The 23,043-nt window shown below is 46.3% G+C and overlaps 1 protein-coding gene across 3 annotated transcripts in view; it reads left to right on the plus strand.

Annotated features, from left to right (window-relative positions):
* The window catches only part of IL1RL2 (interleukin 1 receptor like 2), a 28,938-nt gene extending 14,200 nt beyond the window's left edge, over positions 1–14,738 (plus strand). For all 3 annotated transcript variants that reach the window (XM_040994144.1, XM_040994145.1, XM_040994146.1), the window contains 4 exons: positions 1,223–1,359; positions 6,460–6,603; positions 11,975–12,136; positions 13,995–14,738. In XM_040994144.1, coding sequence (XP_040850078.1) covers positions 1,223–1,359; positions 6,460–6,603; positions 11,975–12,136; positions 13,995–14,413 — 862 coding nt within the window. In that variant the 3' untranslated portion in view covers positions 14,414–14,738. The remainder of the gene's footprint in view (positions 1–1,222; positions 1,360–6,459; positions 6,604–11,974; positions 12,137–13,994) is intronic.
* Positions 14,739–23,043: the final 8,305 nt, after the last annotated feature.

A 23,043-nucleotide genomic window follows, 5' to 3' on the forward strand; every position in this document is an offset into this window, starting at 1 on the left:
GCTTTTCTGGCTTCTCTAAAAGGTAGCAAGGATTTCTTCGTCTGAAGTCATACTTGTTACCACTGCTTTTGTAAAGACAGTGTGCTTGCTGTGGGCCCAGGGCGACAGCCAGCCTAGTCAGTAGACTAGCATCTGTCAGGATACCATAGGGGTGCCAGTTCTTGGCTTGGCTGCTCCACTTCCCATTCAGCAACCTGCTTGTGACCTGGGAAAGCAGTGTGCTCTGCCCCGGGGCCATGGGACCCTGCACCCAGGTTGGGGACCTGGAGGAGGCTCTTGGCTCTGGATCAGCTCAGCTATGGCTGTTGCAGCTACTTAGGGAGTGAACCAGCAAAGGGAAGATCTTTCTCTCTGTGTAGGTCTGCCCCTCCAATGAAAAAGAGACGTGTTATTACTGCTGCCTCCTTGTTCCCTATGGCCTTTTCTGCTAAGAGTGATGTAGGTGTCTAGGCCTCTGGTTCAAAGAAGTGCGAGATATTCCTTTTATCATTTTGGCCTACAGCCTAGATGGGGAGATGCAGCAAAGCAGAAAATGTGCCTTGATATAGCGATAGCCATTTCTACGACCACTCAAAGCTAGTCCTTGCTCTGTTCAGTTATGTCATGAATGACAGATCTTTCAGTGTTAGGCCAACAAGCACCAACACTGAGAGTACTGGGCAGGGGTGGAGTGAGTGGAGGGGTGGGGATAGGCTGCAGTCATTGGCCAACTGAGTGAAGTAGATCCACTTCGACTGGTATAATTTGAAAGCAGAAGGGAGAAGAATTGGGACTACAAGTTGGAATACCTAAGGAGGAAGTCCCTTTAGCAAGAAAATGAAAATTCGGAACCGTATCATCTGCACACATACTGTACTGAGTCACTTCTGAAGTATTCTTAGGATAAAAAATGATAGTTTCAAGTGTTCTCAAGGAGAAAGCTTTTTCCTTGTAGAATAGAGATGAGAAAATATGAGGGAATTTCAAGAGTATGTGGAAACACAGAATTCAAAGGTGCATTTATTTTGCTGCAAAATAAATTTGAAATCCATGCATGTTTTTTTTCTCACAAAATCTATTTTTCATGAGCTTTTCGAAGACTCCACAAACGTGTAGATTTCAATTTTTCTTTCTACGAAAGTAAACATCTTTCAATTCTGTTTTTCCTGAACATGTTGAAATACCCTAATATGTTAAGTAAACGTGATTTACATGTTGACAACTCCCTTCTTTTCTTTCACAGAGTCACTGTTCCTTTTCAAGAGCATATTTTCTACACAATGAACATTACTTTCTTAGAGGTGAAAATGGAAGACTATGGCCTCCCCTTCACGTGCCATGCTGGCGTGTCTGCAGCATATATTATGTTAACACTTCCAGGTAAAATTCCAGCATGTTCTTTCCTGTCCGGAGTGTTCCAACTGATGGCTTGAAAATGCGTATAAAATAGATGTGCTATTATGGAAGTAATAGTCTGTTGCGGTTAGGCTTATCAGTGTTAACATGATGCTCAATAGAGAAACTGGACTTGAAGGAATTCAGGGAAGGGCTGATGCAGTGTCTGATAATGTTCTTGTAACAAGGCCGTAAGTTTACTATAGTATACTTGAAAATGCCATAGTAACATACACTGGGACTTCAACATTTTAGAAAATGGAAGTTCTCCTCATGGAACTGGATTGTTCAACTTCTATAGCCATTTGCATGTAATTTTTACTTCTAGAACATTTATTTTAAAATATCTTGTACAAATAAAAATGCCTAGGTTGTTTTTGTCCCGTATTACATTGTAGGTTTATGTAGAGAGGCAGTACTTTGGTTTTTTGAGCAGAACTTTCAATTACAAGTGTGTACACAGACTGCACTGCTAACAGGGTCCAGGGCTGAGGGCTTCTCCCTGGAGGTGACCGCTGCAGAGTGCAGGCCAGAGAGGGACAGCAGAGCCTGGACGGCAGCTCCACATGCAGAATATACCAGGGGAAGTGGACTAGGCAGCTTCCAATGCTGTGTGAGTCATCAAATCCTGTCCCAGTAATTGTGTGTGTGTGTCTATATGAAAGACAGTGGGTTTATGAATTTGCTACTGTCCCTAATGTCTCTAGACTTGCTAATTTCCTGCACTCTTGTTTTCATGCATCTAGCTAATACTGTATCAAGAAATGGTTTCCTAGACCTTAACAGTAAACACAGTGGCTGCTGTATGGAGCTGCCCGATGTTGCCTTTGGCCTTGGCCAGCTTATCTCCTTGGATGTGTCCCTCCTTTCTGTTAGAATAGCTACAAGTAGGGTGTAACTACAGCAGCCCGTTCTCCTCCACTTCTGTGTCCTGGAGGCCAAGGTCACTTCGACCCCAGCTGTCTCAGCATTAAGCAGATATACAAAACCTTCTCTCCTTTCTCTCCTCACCCTGGGCTCCTGGGAAGCCCTCTTGGGTACTTACATGGAAGGAGCCTTAGCCTCCTCTGCTTTCACTGGTCATTTCTGGTCTCTCCCTGGTTTTGTCTTATCAGAGAGTCACTTTCCGGGGCTTGCCTCCTGATCCACGATTGACTGCGTGTGTCTATCTCTCTTTGACACCTGGAGGGAGGGGTCCTTTCCCCTTTCCAATTTTAGCTTATTTATTTATTTAATTTTTATTTGAAAGCAGAGCAACAGAGAGAAAGATTTTCAATAACTGGTTTTAAAATCTAGGTTTATTTTTGCCGTAGTTCTGGGAATTATCAAGTGCTATTTAGAAGGTTTTATTCGTGTTTCCAAGGGTTGCCTTGCTTTGAGATTTTTTTTCTGGTTCAGTTTGTCCTAGTGATTGTTATGGCTTGGTTTTCTCCCAAGGTGTCTGAAGCTTTGCCTCTCCCCTCTTTGGACTCCGGTGCCTACTCTCTGCATTTGCCCTGACTCCTCTGGCTTGGCATTCAGAGCCTCCTCATTCAGTCTCAGTTGGATCTCCTTTATCTGCCCCAGTTGGGTGGATCTTCTGGAAGCCTCCTGTTTGGATAAAGGACTTGACCTCGAGACTAGTGCTAAACTGGGGAGAATGGGATAGTTTTGTATCCAGGGGGCAAGACAGCATCTGCTGGCATCTCAGCCCCTCTTGAGCCCCAAAAGCTCCTCACTGAACTCGAGACTGGTTTAGAGCTGAGGAAACAACCTGATATGCACTTGAGAGAAAGGGAAACTGCTCATGGCACCTGCTTGAGATTCCTTGATCCTGGGAGTGATGAGAGCCTGCATCTACCACAGCCCAGAGTCTGCTTCTGTTTTAGTAACCTCATCTGAAGCTGGCCAGTATAGCTTTCACTGCTGATGGACCCTGGAAGCAGGATCCCGAGGCCAGGTTCAGGCTCAGAGGCACTAAAGCTGGTACCCACCAACACCTGCCAATCATTGTTTTAGGCTCATTTAGAAAACTGCACCCACTAAATGCATCTCTTTCCCTATCAGCTCCCATTCCACATTGCACAGACACCATCATGTGCGGTCTGTTTACCGCAAGTTCTTAGGAATACCACCCAGTTAACACCAAGCCTCTTTTTGAGAAGCAATATGGTCACAACTTCTTCATTCCACTTCCCTGTTTTTGTCGAAGGCACCTGCAGTTTAGAAACTTGTTGTTTGTCGGAAACAGGATCACTAGAAAAGTTGATTCACTCTAACTGCATTTTCCTGTGACTTTCTGTTAATCATTTTTGCTTCCCTGACACCTTGTGGAAGGTTGGTGGTAGTTCCATGAACTAAGCTGGTATTCAGACAGTATCTGGGGGAGCTACCCGTTTGCGAGTTTCCTATTTGTTTCTGCTTCAGAGTCCTTGCTCTCTTTGAACTCGTTTATTCTTTCAAAATTAAAAAAGTGACAAGCATCTTATTGAAATACATTGAAATACAGTATGCATACTAAGAAATTAACACACAGGTTACAGATAAATGTTTTTGGTAATCTGATCATGCTCCTACCAACACCCACATTAGGAAGAGAGTGTTATTAGCAACCTAAGAGTCCTCAACTATTTTCTCCTCTCCATTTCTTTTTTTTCACATGTGAAATAAGAGTATATTGTTATCTTCATGGTATAATTCAGTGAAGCATTTTTATAATTATATGCTGAATAATAGATCTACATATATATATATATATACCCTTATATTATCCATATGACATGTATATTGTGTTATATTCACTGTCCAAGATAAGGGAGCACATGTGATATTTGTCTTTGTGGATCTGGCTGCCACCTGCTGCCAGTGTCACTCCTCAGTGCAAAGACCAGTGAACTCCAGAATCACGTACTTGTCTGCTTTCTAGGGCTTTTCGCATCTCCTAAGGATCCTGGGCATTCTCTTCCTATCGGATCGCTAAACTATACATTACATCAATCCAAAGACAGGTCTCCAGGAGAGCTGGTACTGTTGTTCTAAGCAGGGATGACAGGAGTTGAGAAAGGACAGAGTGATGTTCAGCATGGGAGAGAAGGGAGAGGTGATTTCTCAATGAATAGCCAAAGGTTCTAACATGTGGTCAGCAAAGGATTGGGCCCTGGGGTTTGGAGCAGTTCCATCTGGCTGTGCTAGAACTTAACCCACAGATTGTGTTGTTTTCCTTTTATTTGGCACCGATTGTGATTTTAGCTATTATGCTTTTTTTTGTGCCAAATACTCAAACAGGGACATGTTGGTCCTCAAGATAGTTGTATCATTGTATGGCCTGGCAGAAGGTTGAAATAAGCCCTTTTATAAGCATCTGAAAAACAGTGCTGTTCTAGCAGTTCAAAAGAAGATAACCCTCTTTTCCTCCTTCCTTTCTTCTCCCACCATCTACTGAGGATGGAGGATGGGGAAGTGGCTGATGAAGGAAGTGGCACCTGCGGTGACATCTAGGCCCACAGAGGGCTTGTCTTCCTCTTTCAGCTTTCCTCCATCCTGTTCCTGCTGTTCCTCTTTCAGTGTTCCTCCATCTCATCGCTCCTTCTTTGGTGGCACAGGTTGGGCTGTGGTGAGGCAAAAAGCTGTGCTGTTTCTCTTCTTGGATTCATTGAATAGGTTTCTGTGGATTTGGACTTGGCCTTCCAGAGGAACTTGTTCTGTTCCTTGCTAATCTCCTTGCCCACGCCCTTAGGCTCACAATTGCTTTCCAAGTGACACAGCCTCACTCTGCAGCCTGGAGAGGATTAGATGAAGATCTGGTGCTCAGCCAGGCTGGTGGGACCAGCAGAGATGATGGCTTTTAGCAGAGGCAACACCTGGCTTGTTGTGACAGGGATCCCAAAGCTCAGGCTTTCTTAAAGTAATGGAAGGACAATTTTTGTTGTTGTTAGTGTTGTTGCTTATTTGGGAAGAGAGTGAAGAAGGGAAAGAGAGAAGCAGAGGAAGGGAAAGAGAGAGTGAGAGAGAGAGCGAGCGAGAGAGAACAAGCAATAACATCTGGCTTACTCTCCAGATATCTGAAGTCAGAAACCAGGTTTTTGACACTGGTAGAAGCAATCCACTTACTTGAGCCATCAGCAGTGCCCCCAGGGTCTGCGTTGCAAAGATGCTTGAGCTGGGTATCAAACTCGTGCACTCTTTAAACTCCTGCCCTTGCTGTGCAGTTCTGAGTGGCTGGGGAAAGAGTTAGAACAAGGTTATCAATGAGAATGTCACCAGAACCACCTGCAGAATACCCTGAGTAGACCTCCTAAGGCTGCAGCTGGAGGCTTGAGAGCTGATGAAGAGGAATTTGGCGAGGTGTGCTTTGAAAGCAGTTCTCATTCCAACTGACCATCAGACACCAGACTCTGCAGAATATTTGTTTCCTAAGATTTGTCATCAAGGTCAGATTAGTTTTGTCCTGTCCCCATGAAGGAACTTCAAAAAATTCCATGGAAAACTGGATTTTTTATAAAATATATTGACTTCGAGTTGAGAATTTGATCTAGGAATTGAACCCCAGTTGGGATGCCTGGGCTTGAAGCTGGGCTTGATTGCTTCAGCTTCCTGATAATGCTCACCGTGGTTATTAACAGAGGTAGCCCAAATGACTAGATTCCCCACCATTCATGGCAGGAGCCTGGATGTGGCTTTTGGATCCTGGCTTCAGCTTGGTGAGACCTTGTCTGGATTTTAGGTAGTGGAAGCAGATGGGAACTTTGTCTTCCTCGCCTTGCCTCTCAAATAAACGCATTTTTAAACATGTTCAATTGTCGTAAAAAGTTGACAGCCATACTTTTTTTTAATGGTAGTTTTCCTGTTAATGAGCTTGTTAAACAGAAGTCATATGCATGAATTTCAATTTTGTGGGGATTCCAGAATAAATGTACATGTTAACTCCATTTCCCACGAACTTTTTTAAGTGCCCTTGTATTATTTTATTTTAAGAAATATGTAAGTTGTTTTCTCATTGGTATTTAATACATTTCCACTTAGTGTTTGTGATGTAATTTGCATTAGAAGGCTGACTTTGTATTGCTGTTATTGTTACTTCACTATTAGTTTTACTTTCGTCCGTAGCTCCAGACTTCCGAGCGTACTTGATAGCAGGGCTTGTGGCCTCGACAGTGGTGATTTTGTCTCTTGTGTGCATCTATAATACCTTTAAGATCGACATCGTACTTTGGTACAGAAGTGCCTTCCATTCTGAGAGGGCTACTGAAGGTAAGCGTGGCTGATCACTACAAACTGCCTCAAACTTGGGACTGCTCTGCTGTGAAATCCTTACTGAAGAAATGACTTGCTTGCTTCTTTGTGGGCCAGCAAGATAGAGGCAGAGTGCACTCCCACCTGTGGCTTCTCTCCCCTATATTCCTGCAATACCTCAGGTTGGACCAGACTCTTTAGAGCCAGAATTGTAATTCAGCTCTCCCATGTGGCTATGGAGTAGCCAATGCTTTGGCCATCATTTGCTGCCTTCCAGAGTCTTAGCTGTTAGGCCAAATGCCAGTTGCTGATTAACAGTTTCAAATATGCTTCCTCATAGTTCACTATCTTGTCTTTTCTGTGGTTGGCATATTTAGAGGAACGAGCCCCCTGCTGCCTTGTATGCGTCAGTTAAGTGCTTTGTCCATGATCACCGGCATGTTCTACCAAACACAGCTCGCAGACCAGAAGTGCCACAGTCAATGTTACCTAAGCCACAGGTGCGGATCATCCTTGGTCCCACTGCAATAACAGGAGGAAGGTTCTCCCATCCCTCGGTGTTTGAAAAAGAAGAAAATTCCTTTAGGAGCGAAGTGCTGGCAGAGTGTGAGGGAGTGGAGTTGATGTGACAGATGGGGAGGGCGGAGTAGCAGGCAGGTGCAGCTCTTTCTAAGCCCTGTATTTGGTGCTCGAAGGGATTTAAGTCTCCTTCTTGCTGTCGCTGTGGGGAAGAAAAGGAGGTATATGATTTTCCTTTATTTCTTACAGATGAGAAGGAAAAAGGGAGGGGGAGGAAAGGAAGGGAGAAAAAACGAAGGAAGGAAGGGAGGAATGGGAGAGTTAAAAGGCTGATCTTACCCCTCACGGAGGCTGTGAGTAACTGCTTTGCCGTCGGGATTACCCCGCAGGGACCTGAGACACAGGTCAGCTCCTTGTCTGGAGGTGAAAGCGAGCAGTGCCCACCTCTCCCTCACCTCCACAGCTCTCTGCAGTTCCAGTCTGTGATGCCTGTGGCTTCCCAGTGCTATTTGATGCAGAGATGCCTCGGTGTGACCCTGAATCCGCAAAGCTATCTCTGATCATCGTGATCCTGGTTCTTGGTGCTACTTTCCAGCTCATCTCAGAAAGGATTTGGTCTGTCAAAACCTTGAAAAAAAAGCCATGGTTCCAGCATTGGGTGGAAACATCAATATGCAACTGAAAGAAGTCCACGGCTGACATGCACGGAATTGAACAAATCTCTCCTTTGTGAGTCTAGAAGCTCACAGGGTTGCCAGGGGCAGGAAGTAGTGATGGAGGGAGGATTGAGCTGGGTGTTCCAGTAGGTTTTCAGAGGGCCAACATAGAAGAGCATCATGTGCCTTATGTGCCTGCTCTGGGAGCTGATAGGAAGTTTGATAACCTTTGGTTGGACTTCATATGGAATTGTGGAATGCAAGTTAACAGTCCCTGAATACACCTGAGACAGCAGCCAGCTTCTTTTGCGTGACAGTGCAGTGACAGAGTTCCACTGAGCAGTTCCCACAGCACCGGAAGTGTGCTGGGCTCAGAGACAGGACCGGGTAGTTCTCTTTGGAGCTACAGTCACAGCAGAGACTGCCCCACCTCAGCCCACCTCTGGCTGTGCTCCTGAGAAGAAACTTGAGCCTTTCCTTGCCACCTGTGAGCCATGCAGCTGCTTTCTGACCTGGACTGCGGTTGAAGCAATGTGGGCATGATGTATCCTCACAAGTGACTCAGCATGACTCCTGCTTTGCACAGAGTAGGTGGGGCAGCTGCTTCTGAGATCAAGCGTAGTGAGTCACCCTGAGCTGGTGAGCTGGACAGCTGAGCTCACCTCTGGTGAACTGGGGGCTGCAGCTCACATTCTCACCCAGCCAGAGGGCTGACGGTCCAGTACTCAGGACTTGCGGTAGGGAGCCAGCAGATTCTGCTACTGGTTTAGTTTTTCATCTCAGGAGAGTATGTGTGTACTTTGTGATCCATTCAGTTCTTTACGGTTCAATCCACAACAACTGCCCACGCACCTGCCCCGGGCTTGACTGGCGGGATGGCAAGGTGGCACAGAGATAAACCCTAGTTCCTGCCTACAGATTTGTTTCTCTGGGAGTTATTTTTGAGAGCTCTCTCGGAGCACAAGCAGTAATGAATGGCAAGTACAAATGAGGAAGCAAGAGGAAATGTGTCCCTGTCACATAGTTCATTTTCCCTGATCAGATGAGTCAGGCTTCTTCGTGTCATTAATGGCTGGTTCACAACATTCAGTTTTCGTAAGAGCCTGAGTAAGACCCAGGTATGAGTAAAGTCAGCGAGAACTGTACATTGTATACCAAGCCATGGGTCTGTGTAGGTTCCCTTGTTGGAGTGCATACGACTGAGAGGTTCTGCTTTCACTTCTGAAGAGATCTGCATTGCTTCATGCCAAGCAAGTGCAGGGAGAATATGCAGGTAGAACAGGACATTGAGAACAAAAGCCATACCTGTGATGCCTGAATCCCATGTGGGCTCCAGTTCAAGTCCTGAGTATTCCACTTCTCATCCAGCTCCCTGCTCATGTATTTGGGAAAGCAGCAGAAGCTGGCACAAGTGCTTGGGCCCCTGCCATCCATGAAGCAGACCCAGATGAAGCTCCAGGCTTGGGCTTTGTCCTGGCGCAGCCCTGGTTCTTGCAGCCATTAAGGAAATGAACCAGCAGATAGATAAACAATCTCTCTCTTTCTCTCTCAATTTTAACTTTCAAATAAATAAGCAGATCATAAATGATGATGATGATAATAATAATCTGGGACTGGAAGATAGAAGCCTTAAGAAGTTTTTAATGGTGAATTTTCTTCCAAAACAAAATGATTACAAGATTAATTACATGGTATTCACCAAAACCTTTCAGTTGTAGATAATATAATTTTTTCTGGACATAATTTCCAACTTTTTTTTTTTTTTTTAAGAAAGGGCTCAGTTTCAAAGGATTTGATGGAAAAAAAGTGTTTCTATAAATACTGTGGTAAATGTGACATGCTTGATATGCTTGATGCAGTTTTTTCCCTTGTGTCTTCTATGCAAGTTGGAGCTTAAAACACAAAACCACATGAAATTCAGTACAAGTATCTACATGAAGACCAAATTGAATCGGTATGATTTTCACATTGCTTTGGGTTCACGTCTGAAAATTTCGCAATATCCCTGAGAGAAAGTAGGAAATTGAATAAGGTTGAGTCTTTTACACTTTATGCAAATAGATTTTTGTTTTGTTTTGTTTTTATTTTGTTTTGGCCAGCAGTCCATTAGGGCAGAGGTCAACGTGGGCTGCGCAATGTCATGCCTCAGGAAATCAAAGGAGTCCGCCCAGACCTGCTGTGTGTGGTCTGCTCACCATGATCGGGAACTGGACTCTGTGAGTCTGCCACTGAGCATCCACTAGTGGATCTATGTTTCTGGAATTTTCTTGGCAGAGTCAGCAGTTGGGAGGCATATAGTTTATCCTTCCTTGCTGCTGTCATTTTCTCAGTTGCTACTCTGGTGACCAGGCCCAGGAAGCCAGTTACCTCAGACTCGGTGGTGTACAACAACCATTTATTCTCCTGATGGGTTCTGTGAGCCGGGAGTGTGGACAAACACAGCAGTGGACACTTGTTGAGGTCACATGATGTTCAGCTGGATGGCAGGATCTGACACGGGCCACTCTGGGGGTCTCAGCGTGATGGACTCCAGGCTTCCTCACAGCCTGGTGGCTGCAGCATTTCTAGGCCAAGAGAGCCGGGCCAATACCATGTTTGCATTTGTTAACTCAGTTCCTGAAACACTGGCATTCATTCCTCCACTTTCTGTTCATTCAGGAGCTACCAAATTCAAACTGAATTTTAGGGGAATAGAGGTGTGGCAAGTTTTCCACAGAACATGTGGGCCCAGAAATTATTTCTAAAATAAATTTCTATTTCTGGACACTTCTCCCTGACATGGTTGCACAGGATGATTCAGGGACAAGCTCTGTGAAGTTTCCAGCTTCCCATCCTCCTTTTTGTCACAGCAGAGGGAACGGTAAGCCTGCTTAGGTCGAGGCTGTGTACTTCTCAGATGGAGAAATCCCGTAACCTTGTGGTCTCAGCTTCCTCAGGTGTAAACTGAGGTCACGACCACATCCCTCATAGTTGACAAAACCAGCACATAAGGGGTGCAGTGACCGGTGAAGCCTTCCACATGAGTGGGCTGAAGCCAAAAGTTCATTTTTGAGTATAATTGGTCAGTAAACAACCAACTGGTCATTTGAAGATGATGAGAACTCACTTTTAAAAAAAGATATATTTATTTTTATTTGAAAGATTTTATAGAGACAAAGGGGAGAGAGAGAGAAAGAGAGAGAAAGACACAAAGAGGTACACAGACATTTTCCAGTTTCTAGATCACTTCCCAAACTTTGGCTGCAAATTCCATAGCTGGGCAGGTCTGAGGCTGAGAGCTCCTTCCAGGTGTCCCATGTGGTTGCAAGGGTCTGAGGATTTGGTCCATCTTCTACTTCTTTCCCAGGTACACTAGCAGGGAGCTAGATCAGAAGTGGAGCAGCTGAGATTCAAATTGTTATCCATATAGAATCCAACTTATGCGGCATTTGCAGACAGAGGATTAACCTACTATATAACGGAGCTGGCTCTCCAAGCTCACCATCTTTTGTGGGTAGGTCAACTCTGCATGAGAGTAGTCAAAAGGGATGGAAAACAATCCACCAAAACATTGTGGCCATTTTTATTTGTTTGAGTTTAGAAAAAAGCGTTAGAATTCTCATTCCCAAATCCTGCCTGTTCCTGAGTTTGGAATGCTGGAAAGGCCTGCAGGCTCAGATGTCTTGTTTAGGGAATAAGGACCACAACAGAAACAGTGACCATACTTAGAAAATTTATTGGTTCATGCTGTCATCCAAGGAAATGAGAATAAAAAGGAAATTGATTGAGATGACGTGCAAGGTCTGAGACTAAGGTGGTGATGGCCCTAGATGTTGGCTGCAGGTTAGCAACCAGAAAGCATCACCTTTCTTGGGATGATGGTTCTTGAAGAGAGACGAAAGGACAAGTGTTACCAAGTGTCTGAGTGGACATCTTCCTTTCCACCTAAGATGTATAGAAACATGAGTACCTGGTGGCATTTTGTCCCTAACTTTGGAGTGTCAAATGTTTGACATCAAATTTTATGCAGAAATAAATCTCCTTACTGAGTGGTGGTTCAGAGAGGGCAGTTAGTGAGAGGCCATAGCAGGGCAGTGTCTGGCCCCAAGTCGACCTACTGGGGGCTCCAAAGTGATAGTCTCCAAGCCCAAAGGTCAAGTGTTGGTGTTCCACTTTGCGACTGAGACAGAATCTGATGAGAACGGTGCTGTGAATGTCTCCTATTCCCGTTGCAGACGGAAAGCTGTATGATGCCTATGTCTTATACCCCAAGATACCAAAAGGCTGCCAGAGCCATGATGTGGACACCTTGGTGCTGAAGGTCCTTCCAGAAGTGCTGGAGAGGCAGTGTGGCTATAAGCTATTTATATTTGGCAGGGATGAATTCCCCGGACAAGGTATGTTTTAAGTGAGAGATCAAAACGGACTAAAAAAACATGGAAGGACATCGCTTGCTCGTTCACTCTTGCTCTTGCTCACTACTTCTTAAACAGTGGCACCTCTGCTTGCCTTCCCTGTGGAATCATAGAATGCCTGTACCCAGAGTCCCTGGGCATGGCCAGCCCCTTATTCCTCTGTCTGACTGGCCTCAAGGGCCAGTCCAGGAACCTGGGCACAGGCGCTCTTCTCTCTTTGGGCTCATTTCTGCACCACAGTGTTTGGGAATTCAGGTTGGAGTCATGTGAGTCTCACTTTGGGGTTAGGGTGGGGGTCACCGGGTCTCATGCGCAGGTGGCCAATGAAGGGAGACCAATGATCATTGGCCTTCATGTTGTTGAGACCAACTACCGAAGTTCTCCATCAGCCCGTACTTACAGCTGATTTTCTACATCTCAATCCTACTCTCTCCTCCCCGCCGGACAAAATCAAATTTTAAATTTTCCTCTCCTACTAAATGGGAGTGGAGCTTGGAGCAGATCAATGAGCATCTCTGATTTCCAGTTGTCCGAATGCTTTCCTGAGTTAGAATTATGTAAGAAAACCTAAGGATGAGCTAGCGTGGAACTTAGCGTACATTACATACTCATCACAGAAGTTCCCTCTGATCCTGTTTGTTTTCTGTCTTTGAAGGTGAAATGGCTGAAATCTGGCAGCATCCTTCTCTAGTCTTTACGAGGTATCAGTCACTCACTAATTCAACAAATATCGAGTACTTCTTCATGCTGGGTGGTGTTCTAGGCACCAGAAGCATAAAAATAACCTTGACAGATGCTGGGGCACTCCCTGGGGAGTTACAGTTTAGCTTTCTACCCCAGAGAGCATACTGCCAATTGCACACATCTGCAGAACCAATTGCACACATCTGCAGAGCTGGGCATTTGGAAAATCCCCTCTGCGTTTTCTAAGCTGCCTTCTGTGTGCAAATTCTTTATATAAACCCTTAACATGGAAACATCTAAGGAATACGAAGACAGAAATGCTTAGATAGCACAGCACTTAAGCTGACTGCATTTCTCCATTTCTCCCCTCAAGATTTGTTTATTTCTACTGGAAAAGCAGATTTACACACACAGAGAGAAACACAAAGAGAAAGAGCTTCCATTCACTGGTTCATTTCCCAAATGGTTGCAACAGATCAGAGCAGAGCCAATCTGAAACCAGGAGCCAGGAGTTTCTTCTGAGTCTCCCGCGTGGGTGCAGGGTCCCATAGCTTTGGGTCATCCTCTACTACTTTCCCAGGCCACAAGCAGGGGGCTGGTTGGGAAGTGGAGCAGCAAGGACATGAACCAGTGCCCACATGGGATCTTGATGCTTGTAGGGGGAGGATTAGCCAATCAAGTCATCAGGGTGGACCCTACATTTTTCTTTTTCAAAATCTTATTTTTCTAAATGTGTTCATCACTCAAGGTAAGGAAATTTTAGCAAGTTCATGGAAATGATCATCATGAGAAAATTTTTAATTCTTTAAAGCTTTACTTTAAAACGTTTCCATGAACTTTTTCAAGTATCATTGTGCATATCAGGCCTTCAGCTAATCAGGGGATATAAAGTTAAGTAAGTTATGTTTGAGGAAAGATTGATCCCAAGGAGACCCGAGATTTATGACACTGGAGGCTAATTAATTAGAAAAAGCCAGAAAGTCTTCCCAGAAGAAGTAATAAATGTTTAAACACTTGTTAGTTCCTTTTTGATTAAGCATGTTTATTTTCACATCCATTTTCACTCCCGGGTGTCTGTTTCTGGTGTTTTCAGTAACACGAGAACCTGGGCTTTTTGAGCGACGAGATCTTCTGAGTCTTCCTTCTTTCTTTCTAGCTGTGGCCAACGTCATTGATGAAAACGTTCAACTCTGCAGGAGGCTGATGGTCATTGTTGTCCCCGAGTCTCCAAGCTTTAGCATGCTAAAGAACATGTCTGAAGAACAGATCGCAGTCTACAATGCCCTGGTCCAGGATGGGATGAAGGTCATATTGATTGAGCTGGAGAGAATTGAGGACTACTCCACCATGCCCGAGTCGATTCAGTACATCAAACAGAAGCACGGGGCCATCCAGTGGACGGGGGACCTTGCAGAACAGTCACAGACAGCCAAAGATAAGTTCTGGAAGAAAGTGAGGTACCACATGCCACCCAGGAGGTATCCCCCAACTCCTCCTATCCAGCTGCTGAAACACACCCCTTGCGACTGTGCACCTGGCAGGTTGGAGACCAATGAGGAGCTCATCACCCATTGATGGATAGCTCATCATCCATAGGAGGCCCACAGCTGGGCCAAGATGCTTTTCATCAGCCCTGTCTGACCTTGAATCTTACAGTCGGTTATGCGCTGTGCGATGGCTTGTGTTCCTTGTTTGTTTTTGTCAGAGCTGTCTCTTTAGAGAAAGACTTTGCCTCTTAGGCACTGATTCACTCCCACACATGCATCAACACTCTGAACACAGGAAAGCAATGGTACTGTGGATGCCAATGATTGTAGAGGTTGCGATTTAGATGTCAGGAAGTTTAGCCTGAAATGAAAGCCTGGGCATTTTATCTTAGTGGAATACGGAGCATTTTTTATTTGATGCGAACTAGCATTTGCATTCTATTTTGTTCTTTTTAGCTATGATCTGTCTGTCTATGTCATCAAGCTCTCTCTTTCCTCTTGGAGGATAGCTAGCTTCTGTCTTTCTGGACAGTCCCTCAACATGGTACGCTCACAACAGTTCCTCTCAATCAGATAGTCCTAGTTTTTGCCTCTCAGTTGCTCCTGTGGAGGTGGGTGTCACAGTTGCTCAGAGGATTTGCTAGTGTTGAGCAAGGCAAGCGGCTGTTCCTGCTGCCCCCAGGAGGAGCACGGCAGTCATGGATCTGTCCCTTGCTCTGCCGCCCTCGCTGTCCTCGGGCTGCTCATCTTGGCTTAGTCCCTGGAGATTGACTGTGGTGTGAAGGCAGGGTCTGGGCCAGCTGGCAGCACTTTTCTTGCCCTTGACGTCAGCCCACAGGACTGCCAGACAGCTGCTGGAAGCAGGTAGGACCATCCCCACCCATTTCACTCCTGAGCTGCCCTGGGTGAGTGGTCTCTGGCTTTTGGTTTAATGAGACTTTGGGGGTCACTCCAATTCTTGGGTCATCCCCAGCATCCCCCACCTCCTTGCCAGCCATTTCCCTCCAACGGATGAAGGGAGGCAGAAAAAAAGGCTGTGTCGGGAACATAGGAAGCATCTGGCATGGGCCTCTACAAGGATTTCTAGAATCCTGGAATTCTCCACCATGGAGAATGGTTTGTCAGCAAATGCCAGCGTGCACAGGGCATTGGAAGAATCACAGCTCGTCACCCCTCTGTTCATCAGTAACAACAAAGGCATCCAACTCTTAAGAAGAAAAAGTTATTTCTGGAAACCTGTGACTCAGGGGAGACCGGCACTGTTGGAGAATTGGGTCTTTCTTTTTTTTTTAGTCAAAAGACCTGCCTGTCCCCTGAATATCTCAAGTTAAGTTGCTTCTTGTTCATATTAGCTAAAGATGTGTGACTCATGAAATGTAACAGCAGTATTCATTGTGTTTTTATTAAAACCCACTTGTTGTCTTGCAGAAGAGCTTCTTTCCTCCAGCAGGTGGCCACCCCACATGTGTGAGTGTGGCCCGGGTTCCGAGGGTTGAGGTGCTTCCTTTGCATGGGGACTGGTCATGGATTGTCATGTGTTACAAAGCATGACTAAGGCTTACCCTAACACAGCCTCTACAGCTCTCCTAGCAGAGGCTTCTTCTCTTCTTCCCAATGTGCCATCCATCTCCCGCTGTGGAGTGAGGCTGCAGGTGCGATTCTAGAGTCTCAGGCAGCTCAGAGTCTCTGGGCACAGGTAGATGGGGCAAGGCAACTGGGAGGGGCACTGTTGGGGTCACGCTTTGTGAAAGGTGAGGGTGATAGGAGGCATCTCCACCTCACAGGGAGGCATCAGTGGTGGTGGTGGGCAGAGGACAGGTGCATCCCCAGGGTATGGGGGACCGTGCCCCTCTTGGAGGCCTGTGCATGCATGGCACAAGCCCTTTCCCCCGTGTTTCCACACAAAGTGTTGAAAGTATTGGGAATTGGTGAGGTAAATCCCATTATTATCTTTCTTTTGTCTAAGGATGTTTTTAATCGGCAAGGCCGATATATAGAGAAAGAAGCAGGGATAGAGAGCGAGGGGGCTCTTCCATCAGCTGGTTCACTTCCTCAGTGGCTACAATGGCCAGAACTGAGCTGGTCCAAAGCCAGGAGCCAGGAGCTTCTTCTGCTTCTCTCATATGGGTGCAGGGTCCCAAGGACTTGGGCCATCCTCTGTTGCTTCCCCAGACCATAAGCAGAAAATTGAATCAGAGGCAGAGCAGCCGGGGCATGAACTGACCCCCATATGGGGTGTTGGTGCTGCAGGTGGAGAATTAACCTGCTGAGCAACCATGCTGGTCCCAAAATACCATTCTTACTCAAGAAAAATCAGTCATACTTTTACTTGTTCAGCCCCATTTCAAAATCAAAAAGCTCCAGCAGTCCTGAGAATGGAACCTAAAATCAGCTGGTCTGTTTCCCTGCGTACTTGGCTCTCCTTTGGCTGCACTCACAGTGCTGGTCTCTGGGAAGCTGGAAGGAGCCTGAACTGTGGCTGTAGTTTCAGAGCAGCAGGGGACAGCATGCCACAGCCTTTCTCTTCCTCAGGACATGGCTAGTTTCTCACTCAGAGCTGGTGGCATTGGCTGCATTGCTGGATTTACTCATGTGTCCCTTCTGTTAGTCTAACAGATCTTGGAGACCAAGTCTTATGAGGGAACTGCAAAAAAATCCTGGAAAAGGGGACTAACAGGAAAGTTAATTGGAGGGGGGGAGTCAAACATTTTAACATCCATACAGGCGTGAAATTTTAAAAAAACATCATGGGGAAATTCATATTAGGAAAAACTGCCTGGACTTAAAAAAAAATTCACACCAAAATAAACTTAGTTTTTGAAAATGAACTTTTTTTGTGGTTGGCAGGCAGAGTAACACGAAGGGGCGAAGAGGGAGAGAAGGACAGAGAGACAGAGAGAGACGCAGAGACAGAGAGAGATCTTCCATCTGTTGGTTCACTCCCCCGAATGGCGTTAATAACCAGGGCTGGACCAGCTCTTGAAGGCAAGAGCTAAAATTATCATCTAGATAAATAGTATAAAGAAAAACCATTTTTTGCGACAATCTAACAATAATGAGCAATGCCGACAGTGCCGACAAACACGTTCCTGGCAAGTTAGCCTGAAATGCAGGCAGTTGCATGCCGTCCTCATCGCAGATGGAGAATCTGAAGAGGGTCAGGGACTTCCTGAGAGTTTGAGAAATCAACAGCTGGGGCAGATGCTGCAGCACGTTGGGTTAAGCCACTGCCTGTGATGCCAGCTTCTCATATGGGCACAGGTGGAGTTCCAGCTGCTACACCCGCTCTAGCTCCCTGCTAACGTCCCTGAGAAAGCAAGGGAAAACGACCAAGTGCTTGAGCCTTGTACCCTTGAGCCCCGGAAGAGGCTCCTGATTCCTGGCTTTCTGACCAAACCCTGGAGGTAACTGTTGTGGCCACCTGGGAGAACAAACCAAAAGCTGGAAGATTTTTTTTTCCTCTTCCTTTCCCTCTTCTTCCCTCTCCTTCTCAATGCGTGTTTTAAATAAATTTTTGAAAGACAGAGAAAGACACAGAGAGAGGGAAGGGAAAAAAGGAAGGGAGAGAGGGAGGGAAGAGATAAAGAAAATCAACAGTCGAGACAGTACCATCAACTACCACGTGGTGGTTTTGCCACTGGAGTCCTCCTCCCAGTGCCATCCCACTCTTCTGGAACCAATGACCGAGTTGTGTCCTGGTGGTGCTTGGTAAACGCTGCTGTTGGACACACAGGGACAAAGAATGGTACTCTCTCCACCATCTACACAGTCTAGGAGCGCAATCCTGCTGGCTTTAAGTGGAGAGCCCCCCAGGAGAGGTTGCTGAGTGCAGCTGTACCTGACATTGCGCTGTGTGGGATTGCAAACTTGGTGAGCCGCGGGGACTGCGTGCCTGTTTGCAGTCACCACCAGAGGGCGCGCCATGCCACCACAGGGAGGCAGGGGAGGTTTTTGCCAAACTAAGGCAGGCAACTTGTTTCCGTTGTGTCTCCTGAGGATTCTTCAACCACCAGGCTGCTTGCTTTTTCCTCGGAAGCCATCCTTTCTTTCTCTTTCTAATTTTTAAAAAAGAGTTGGAAACTCAGGTTTATAGACAGAAGGAGAGAACAAGATCTTCCATCTGCTGGTTTACTCCCTATGTGGTTGCAACCACTTGAGCTGAGCTGATCCAAAGGCAAGAACCGGAAGCTTCTTCCTGGTCTCCCACATGAGTGCAGGGTCCCAAGGTTATGGACCATCCTCCACTGTTTTCCAAGGCCAAAAGTAGGATGCCAGATGGGAAGCGGAGCAGCCGGGACACGAACCCATGTCCATATGCGATCATGGTGCCCGCAAAACTTTGCTGACTGAGTGAGTAGCAGCCATGCTCTGTCTGGCTTTTCTTGCCAAGGCTCTGTATCCAGTTTCTGGCTCACAGCAGCCAGAAGATGCCCTGAGAGGTTTCACACGGGCTTCTTGTGAGCTAAGAACCCCGGCACGCTTGGAATTGGCATCTGTTAAACTCACTGCCATGATCTGTGGAAAGAATGGGAACTTGGGTACAAGGGCAATGGCAAGGTTATCTGTGCTGTCTTTCCTGTTCTCGTTTCAGTTTTCAAACCAGGTGAACCACCCTCCAGCCTGATTTTATTTCTACCTATAATCGAAACTTGAGGTAAGCAGTACATGTCCAGCAGGTGGCAGATTTCTGTACCGACATCTGGTCTCCTTCCAGGTCCTGCACAGTGCAGCTCAGTGCACTGTGCAGGTTCCACTGCCCATGGGTGTGGTCTCAGCCAGGGAAGCTCAAAGTCCTGCTGAGCCCGTGTTCCTGGAAATGCCACCTCTTCCAGGGGTGGACATCCTGGGGTCCTGAAGAAACCAATCCTGTCCTTCCCTGGCCTCTCCCTGCCTCTTACCTCCCAGACAGGATGAGACGCTTCAGGAGGTGAGGAGAGAGCAGCTTGTGACCATGTAGTGATGCTGTGACAAGGCCCCAGTGGGATATCCCTGGTTTTGTTGTCTTCTACCATTCATGGAACATGGTCGCCTTATACGAATACAAGCTGAACTTAGTCTGTGTTTGTCTTGATGTTCCGCACCCAGAATGATGGCACTGAACCGATGAGATGGTATTAAGAAAGGAGAGACCAGGGTGATGGTGTGTCTGCTTAAACTTTCTCCTGCCAGGCAGGCATCCCCTCTAGGTGCTGATTGGATTCCTGGCTGCTCCACTTCTGTGACAGCTGTCTGATAACGTGCCTGGGAACTGAGTGGAGGTTGGCCCAAGTGCTTCAGCCCCGGTACCCATATGGGAGACCTGGAGGAAGTCCCTGGTCCCTGGCTGTGGATTGGCCCAGCTCTCGCTTGCAGCCATTTGGCGAGTAAACCTGGGATGGAAGATCTTTTTTTCTCTCTTTCTGCTTCTCTGTGTAAATCTGCCTTTCAGATAAATAGGCTCTAAAAAATAATAAAGGGGAGGAGAGAGGGTTTAAGATGCATGCAAAGACATAGGAAAAAGAGATGGGGAGAAAGAAAAGGGGAGAAAAAGAATTTGATTTGGCGTGAGATAGATTTCTATGTCTGTAGCGTGACACATGATGTGGCTAACCCAAGTGTGAGCGTAAGCTGCCTACCTGAAGAGGCCACAGCAGCTAAGGTAGTTCTGAAGGAGGGGCTGACTGGTGGTCTGGGAACCAGCATGAAGTGGGCTTGGGAACAAGCAGAGGTCACGGCTGTGCTTCTGTCCATCTCGGGTTGAATTAAACCCTCAGCTCCATCTTCCTATCGGGGTATCCATCTTGGAACTGGAGTTGGAGTGCACTGTGTAGGGTAAGCATACACAATGGCTTGCTTTCCTGCTGTTCTGGGGCAGGGGTCACCCAAATGAAGCCAGTCTAAAATGAACAACCAGAGTGCACCTGGGGATCTCCAACACCTGCCAGGAAAGGGTGGTGTCATGGAGGAAGGCAAGGTTCCCACTAGGCCCAAAATGGGCCTGACAAGAGAAGAACGGCTTGTGTCTCCTTCTGTCAGCCCCCAGAAGTGTGCCAGCCATTCAGAGAACCCTGCTAAACTTGTTGGCATGTAACTATTAACCTCATGAAAAGACCAGGAACTTTAGGAGCGCTCAGGTAATTTGACAATTGCATCACATGTCCTGCAGGGGGCACCCTGGTATTTTCTCTTCTGGTTCAATGAACTTCTGAAAATGACTTTTGTATTTGATTCTACAGCAATAAAACTGCCTGCCGTCAACTGAGACTGCATTTACATTCCTTCTTTCTGCCTCAGAAACACACAAACACACACAAGGGTGTTCTTAAAGATACACGGCCTCAGGCTTATATGCTCGAATGGATTTTCTGTTGACTTTTCTGGAAATAGGTCAGAAATCTTCATCACTCGATTGACTGTTGCAGCAGGTGGAAGCCAGGTGACGCCAGGTAATGCGGCTGTGTATTGCATGATGGTCGCTCCCCCGCCCCATGCTAAAATCCTCTTCTCATTGGAGAGAAGCCCCTTCAATCCTATTTCAATCAGATCCCATAGCTTTTCAATTACTTTGGGAACATTAAAGACGCAGCGTTATGGGCAGTGACAAAAGGGACACTGACAATCTCAGGTGAATATGAGCAATCAGTGTCTTAAGGATAATTCATTAATGGATTACATCACAAGCTCTTATTACAAAAGGTACAAATAACCAGGAAGTGCAATGTGGTAAAATTCACAGGTAAAATCCTTAGATTTGATAGTATATTATCGTATCTTAGGGCAAACACATGGTATCTGACCTTTGGGATTGAGAAATTCCTTAGTGTAATGGTCTCCATAAATAATGATGGTCTAGTCCTTATTGTTCTTTCATTAGTGCCACGCGGGACACACGCTGACACTAATGTTGGACACTCTTTTTCACCACCCTAGTATCACACTGATACTTTTGTTACATGTTTGTTAACTTCATGGGGATGAAAGCTCACCGTTTTTCCCCCCATGGTGGACTGTACTTAAGGGGATGCCTAACAGAAGTATAATGGAAATTAACATGTTCATAGGTGGAAACAGAGAGAAGTACGTCCCCGTGCATGCAGTACAAGGATGGACTCACAGAAAAATAGCTGATAATTTCCTACACTGCTGGGAGACACCTCAGAGCAGCATGATGGACTTGTGAAAATTCGCCAAGGACACCCATTGTAAGAGTGGAGGGGAGAACAGTGGGGACAGGAGGGAACTTGGGGAGACCCCAGTGCCTATCAAACTGTATGTAATAATAATAATAATAATAATAATAATAAAAGATACAGCTTGACCATGTTAACATTTGATACAAAGCCTCATCTTTCCTCCTCCACCCTTGGGGAGTTGGGAGCTAAACCCCAGCAGTTGAAAGAATGCAGGGACAAGGTTGCTGCTTCCTGCACCTGTCTGTTTCCGTTTTTCCTATCCCGGTTGGAGCAGTGGGAGATGGAGGAGGAAGGTGTGCCTCCTTGATCATGCCTGGAGGCAGCCCTCTCCCACAACTCAGCCCCTGCCCACTGCCCAAAGAGTTCAGGTGGATGGATGGTGATGCCTTCACACTCTGCAAGGAGCTCACAACAACACAGAGCCGTTAACACAGAGGCAGTTCTGAGAGGGATGCTGCTGTGCTCACAGGTGGCTGTGCAATGTGTGGCCTCACATCACTCGCCTGGAGCTTCCAGCTCAGCCTGTTGCACTCTCGCTCTTCTTTCTCTCCCTCATAGAAGGGCAGCCCCAAGTGGTGTGTGTTTAGGCCATCCGCATCCCAGCCCACCAGGCAGTGCCTTCTGAGCCCTCTCCTCTCGTCTCCTTATTTCTCCACAGGGCACACGGGCAGTTCAGCCCATCTGCCAGCTGAGAAAGGACACACACAGTCAGAGCATGCTCCTTTTTCCTTGGGGCACTCCAAGTTTTGGGTATAGCTTTCTTGCGGGATGGGGAACCTCCGTGTTCCCCAGTAGGTTGGTCTCATGAAGCAAACACTCCCTCCAAAGACCCTCCAGATGCAGAGGGCTGCTAGCTGGATTGGGAGTCTGGTGGTGAAGGCATGAATGATTTCTCTGGAATGTCCATCTCAGCAGCCTTTAGGCAGGTGCAAAGTAGTATCCATCTTCAGAGGAAAAGTCCTGTGTGCATATTTGATACTGAACCTTTCAGCTATTCCTACGAGGCGAAATAAAAAGGTTGGGTGATGCACTGAGCACTTCATGACATCAGGACGTGAAGATGTAGTTCTCTAGTCCAGGGCTCTGTTGCAACAACCTCAGAGGAAACAGCAGAGACTTGGGACCCTGCACCATGTGGGGACCTGGAGGAAGCTCCGGGCTTCTGGTTTCAGACGAGCCCAGCTCTGGCCATTGCAACCATTTGTGAAGCAAGCCAGCAGACGGAGTATCTTTCTGACTCTTGTTTTCCCTCTCTATGTAACTCTTTTAAGCACAATAAATAAATCTTGAAAAGAAAAAAAAGCTTCATGGGGAAACGAAATGAAAAGAAACATTGTTTTGGGTGCAAAATGTGTCAAAATCCACGCATCATTTTTTTTCATACTATACATTATGCACGAATATTTTGAAGACCTTTGGCATATTCCCGGAATTAACGACAACAACAACAAACCCCAGTAAGTGCATGTAATATCAGGCAGAACACTTTCCTCTTGTCCCCAACAGCTTCCCTCACACACTTACAGGGGTCAATGTCAGTGGAGCA

This window comes from Ochotona curzoniae, unplaced genomic scaffold (assembly GCF_017591425.1).
Source record: "Ochotona curzoniae isolate NIBS_2020 unplaced genomic scaffold, NIBS_Ocur_1.0 contig_883, whole genome shotgun sequence".
In the NCBI taxonomy this organism is placed as follows: domain Eukaryota; kingdom Metazoa; phylum Chordata; class Mammalia; order Lagomorpha; family Ochotonidae; genus Ochotona; species Ochotona curzoniae.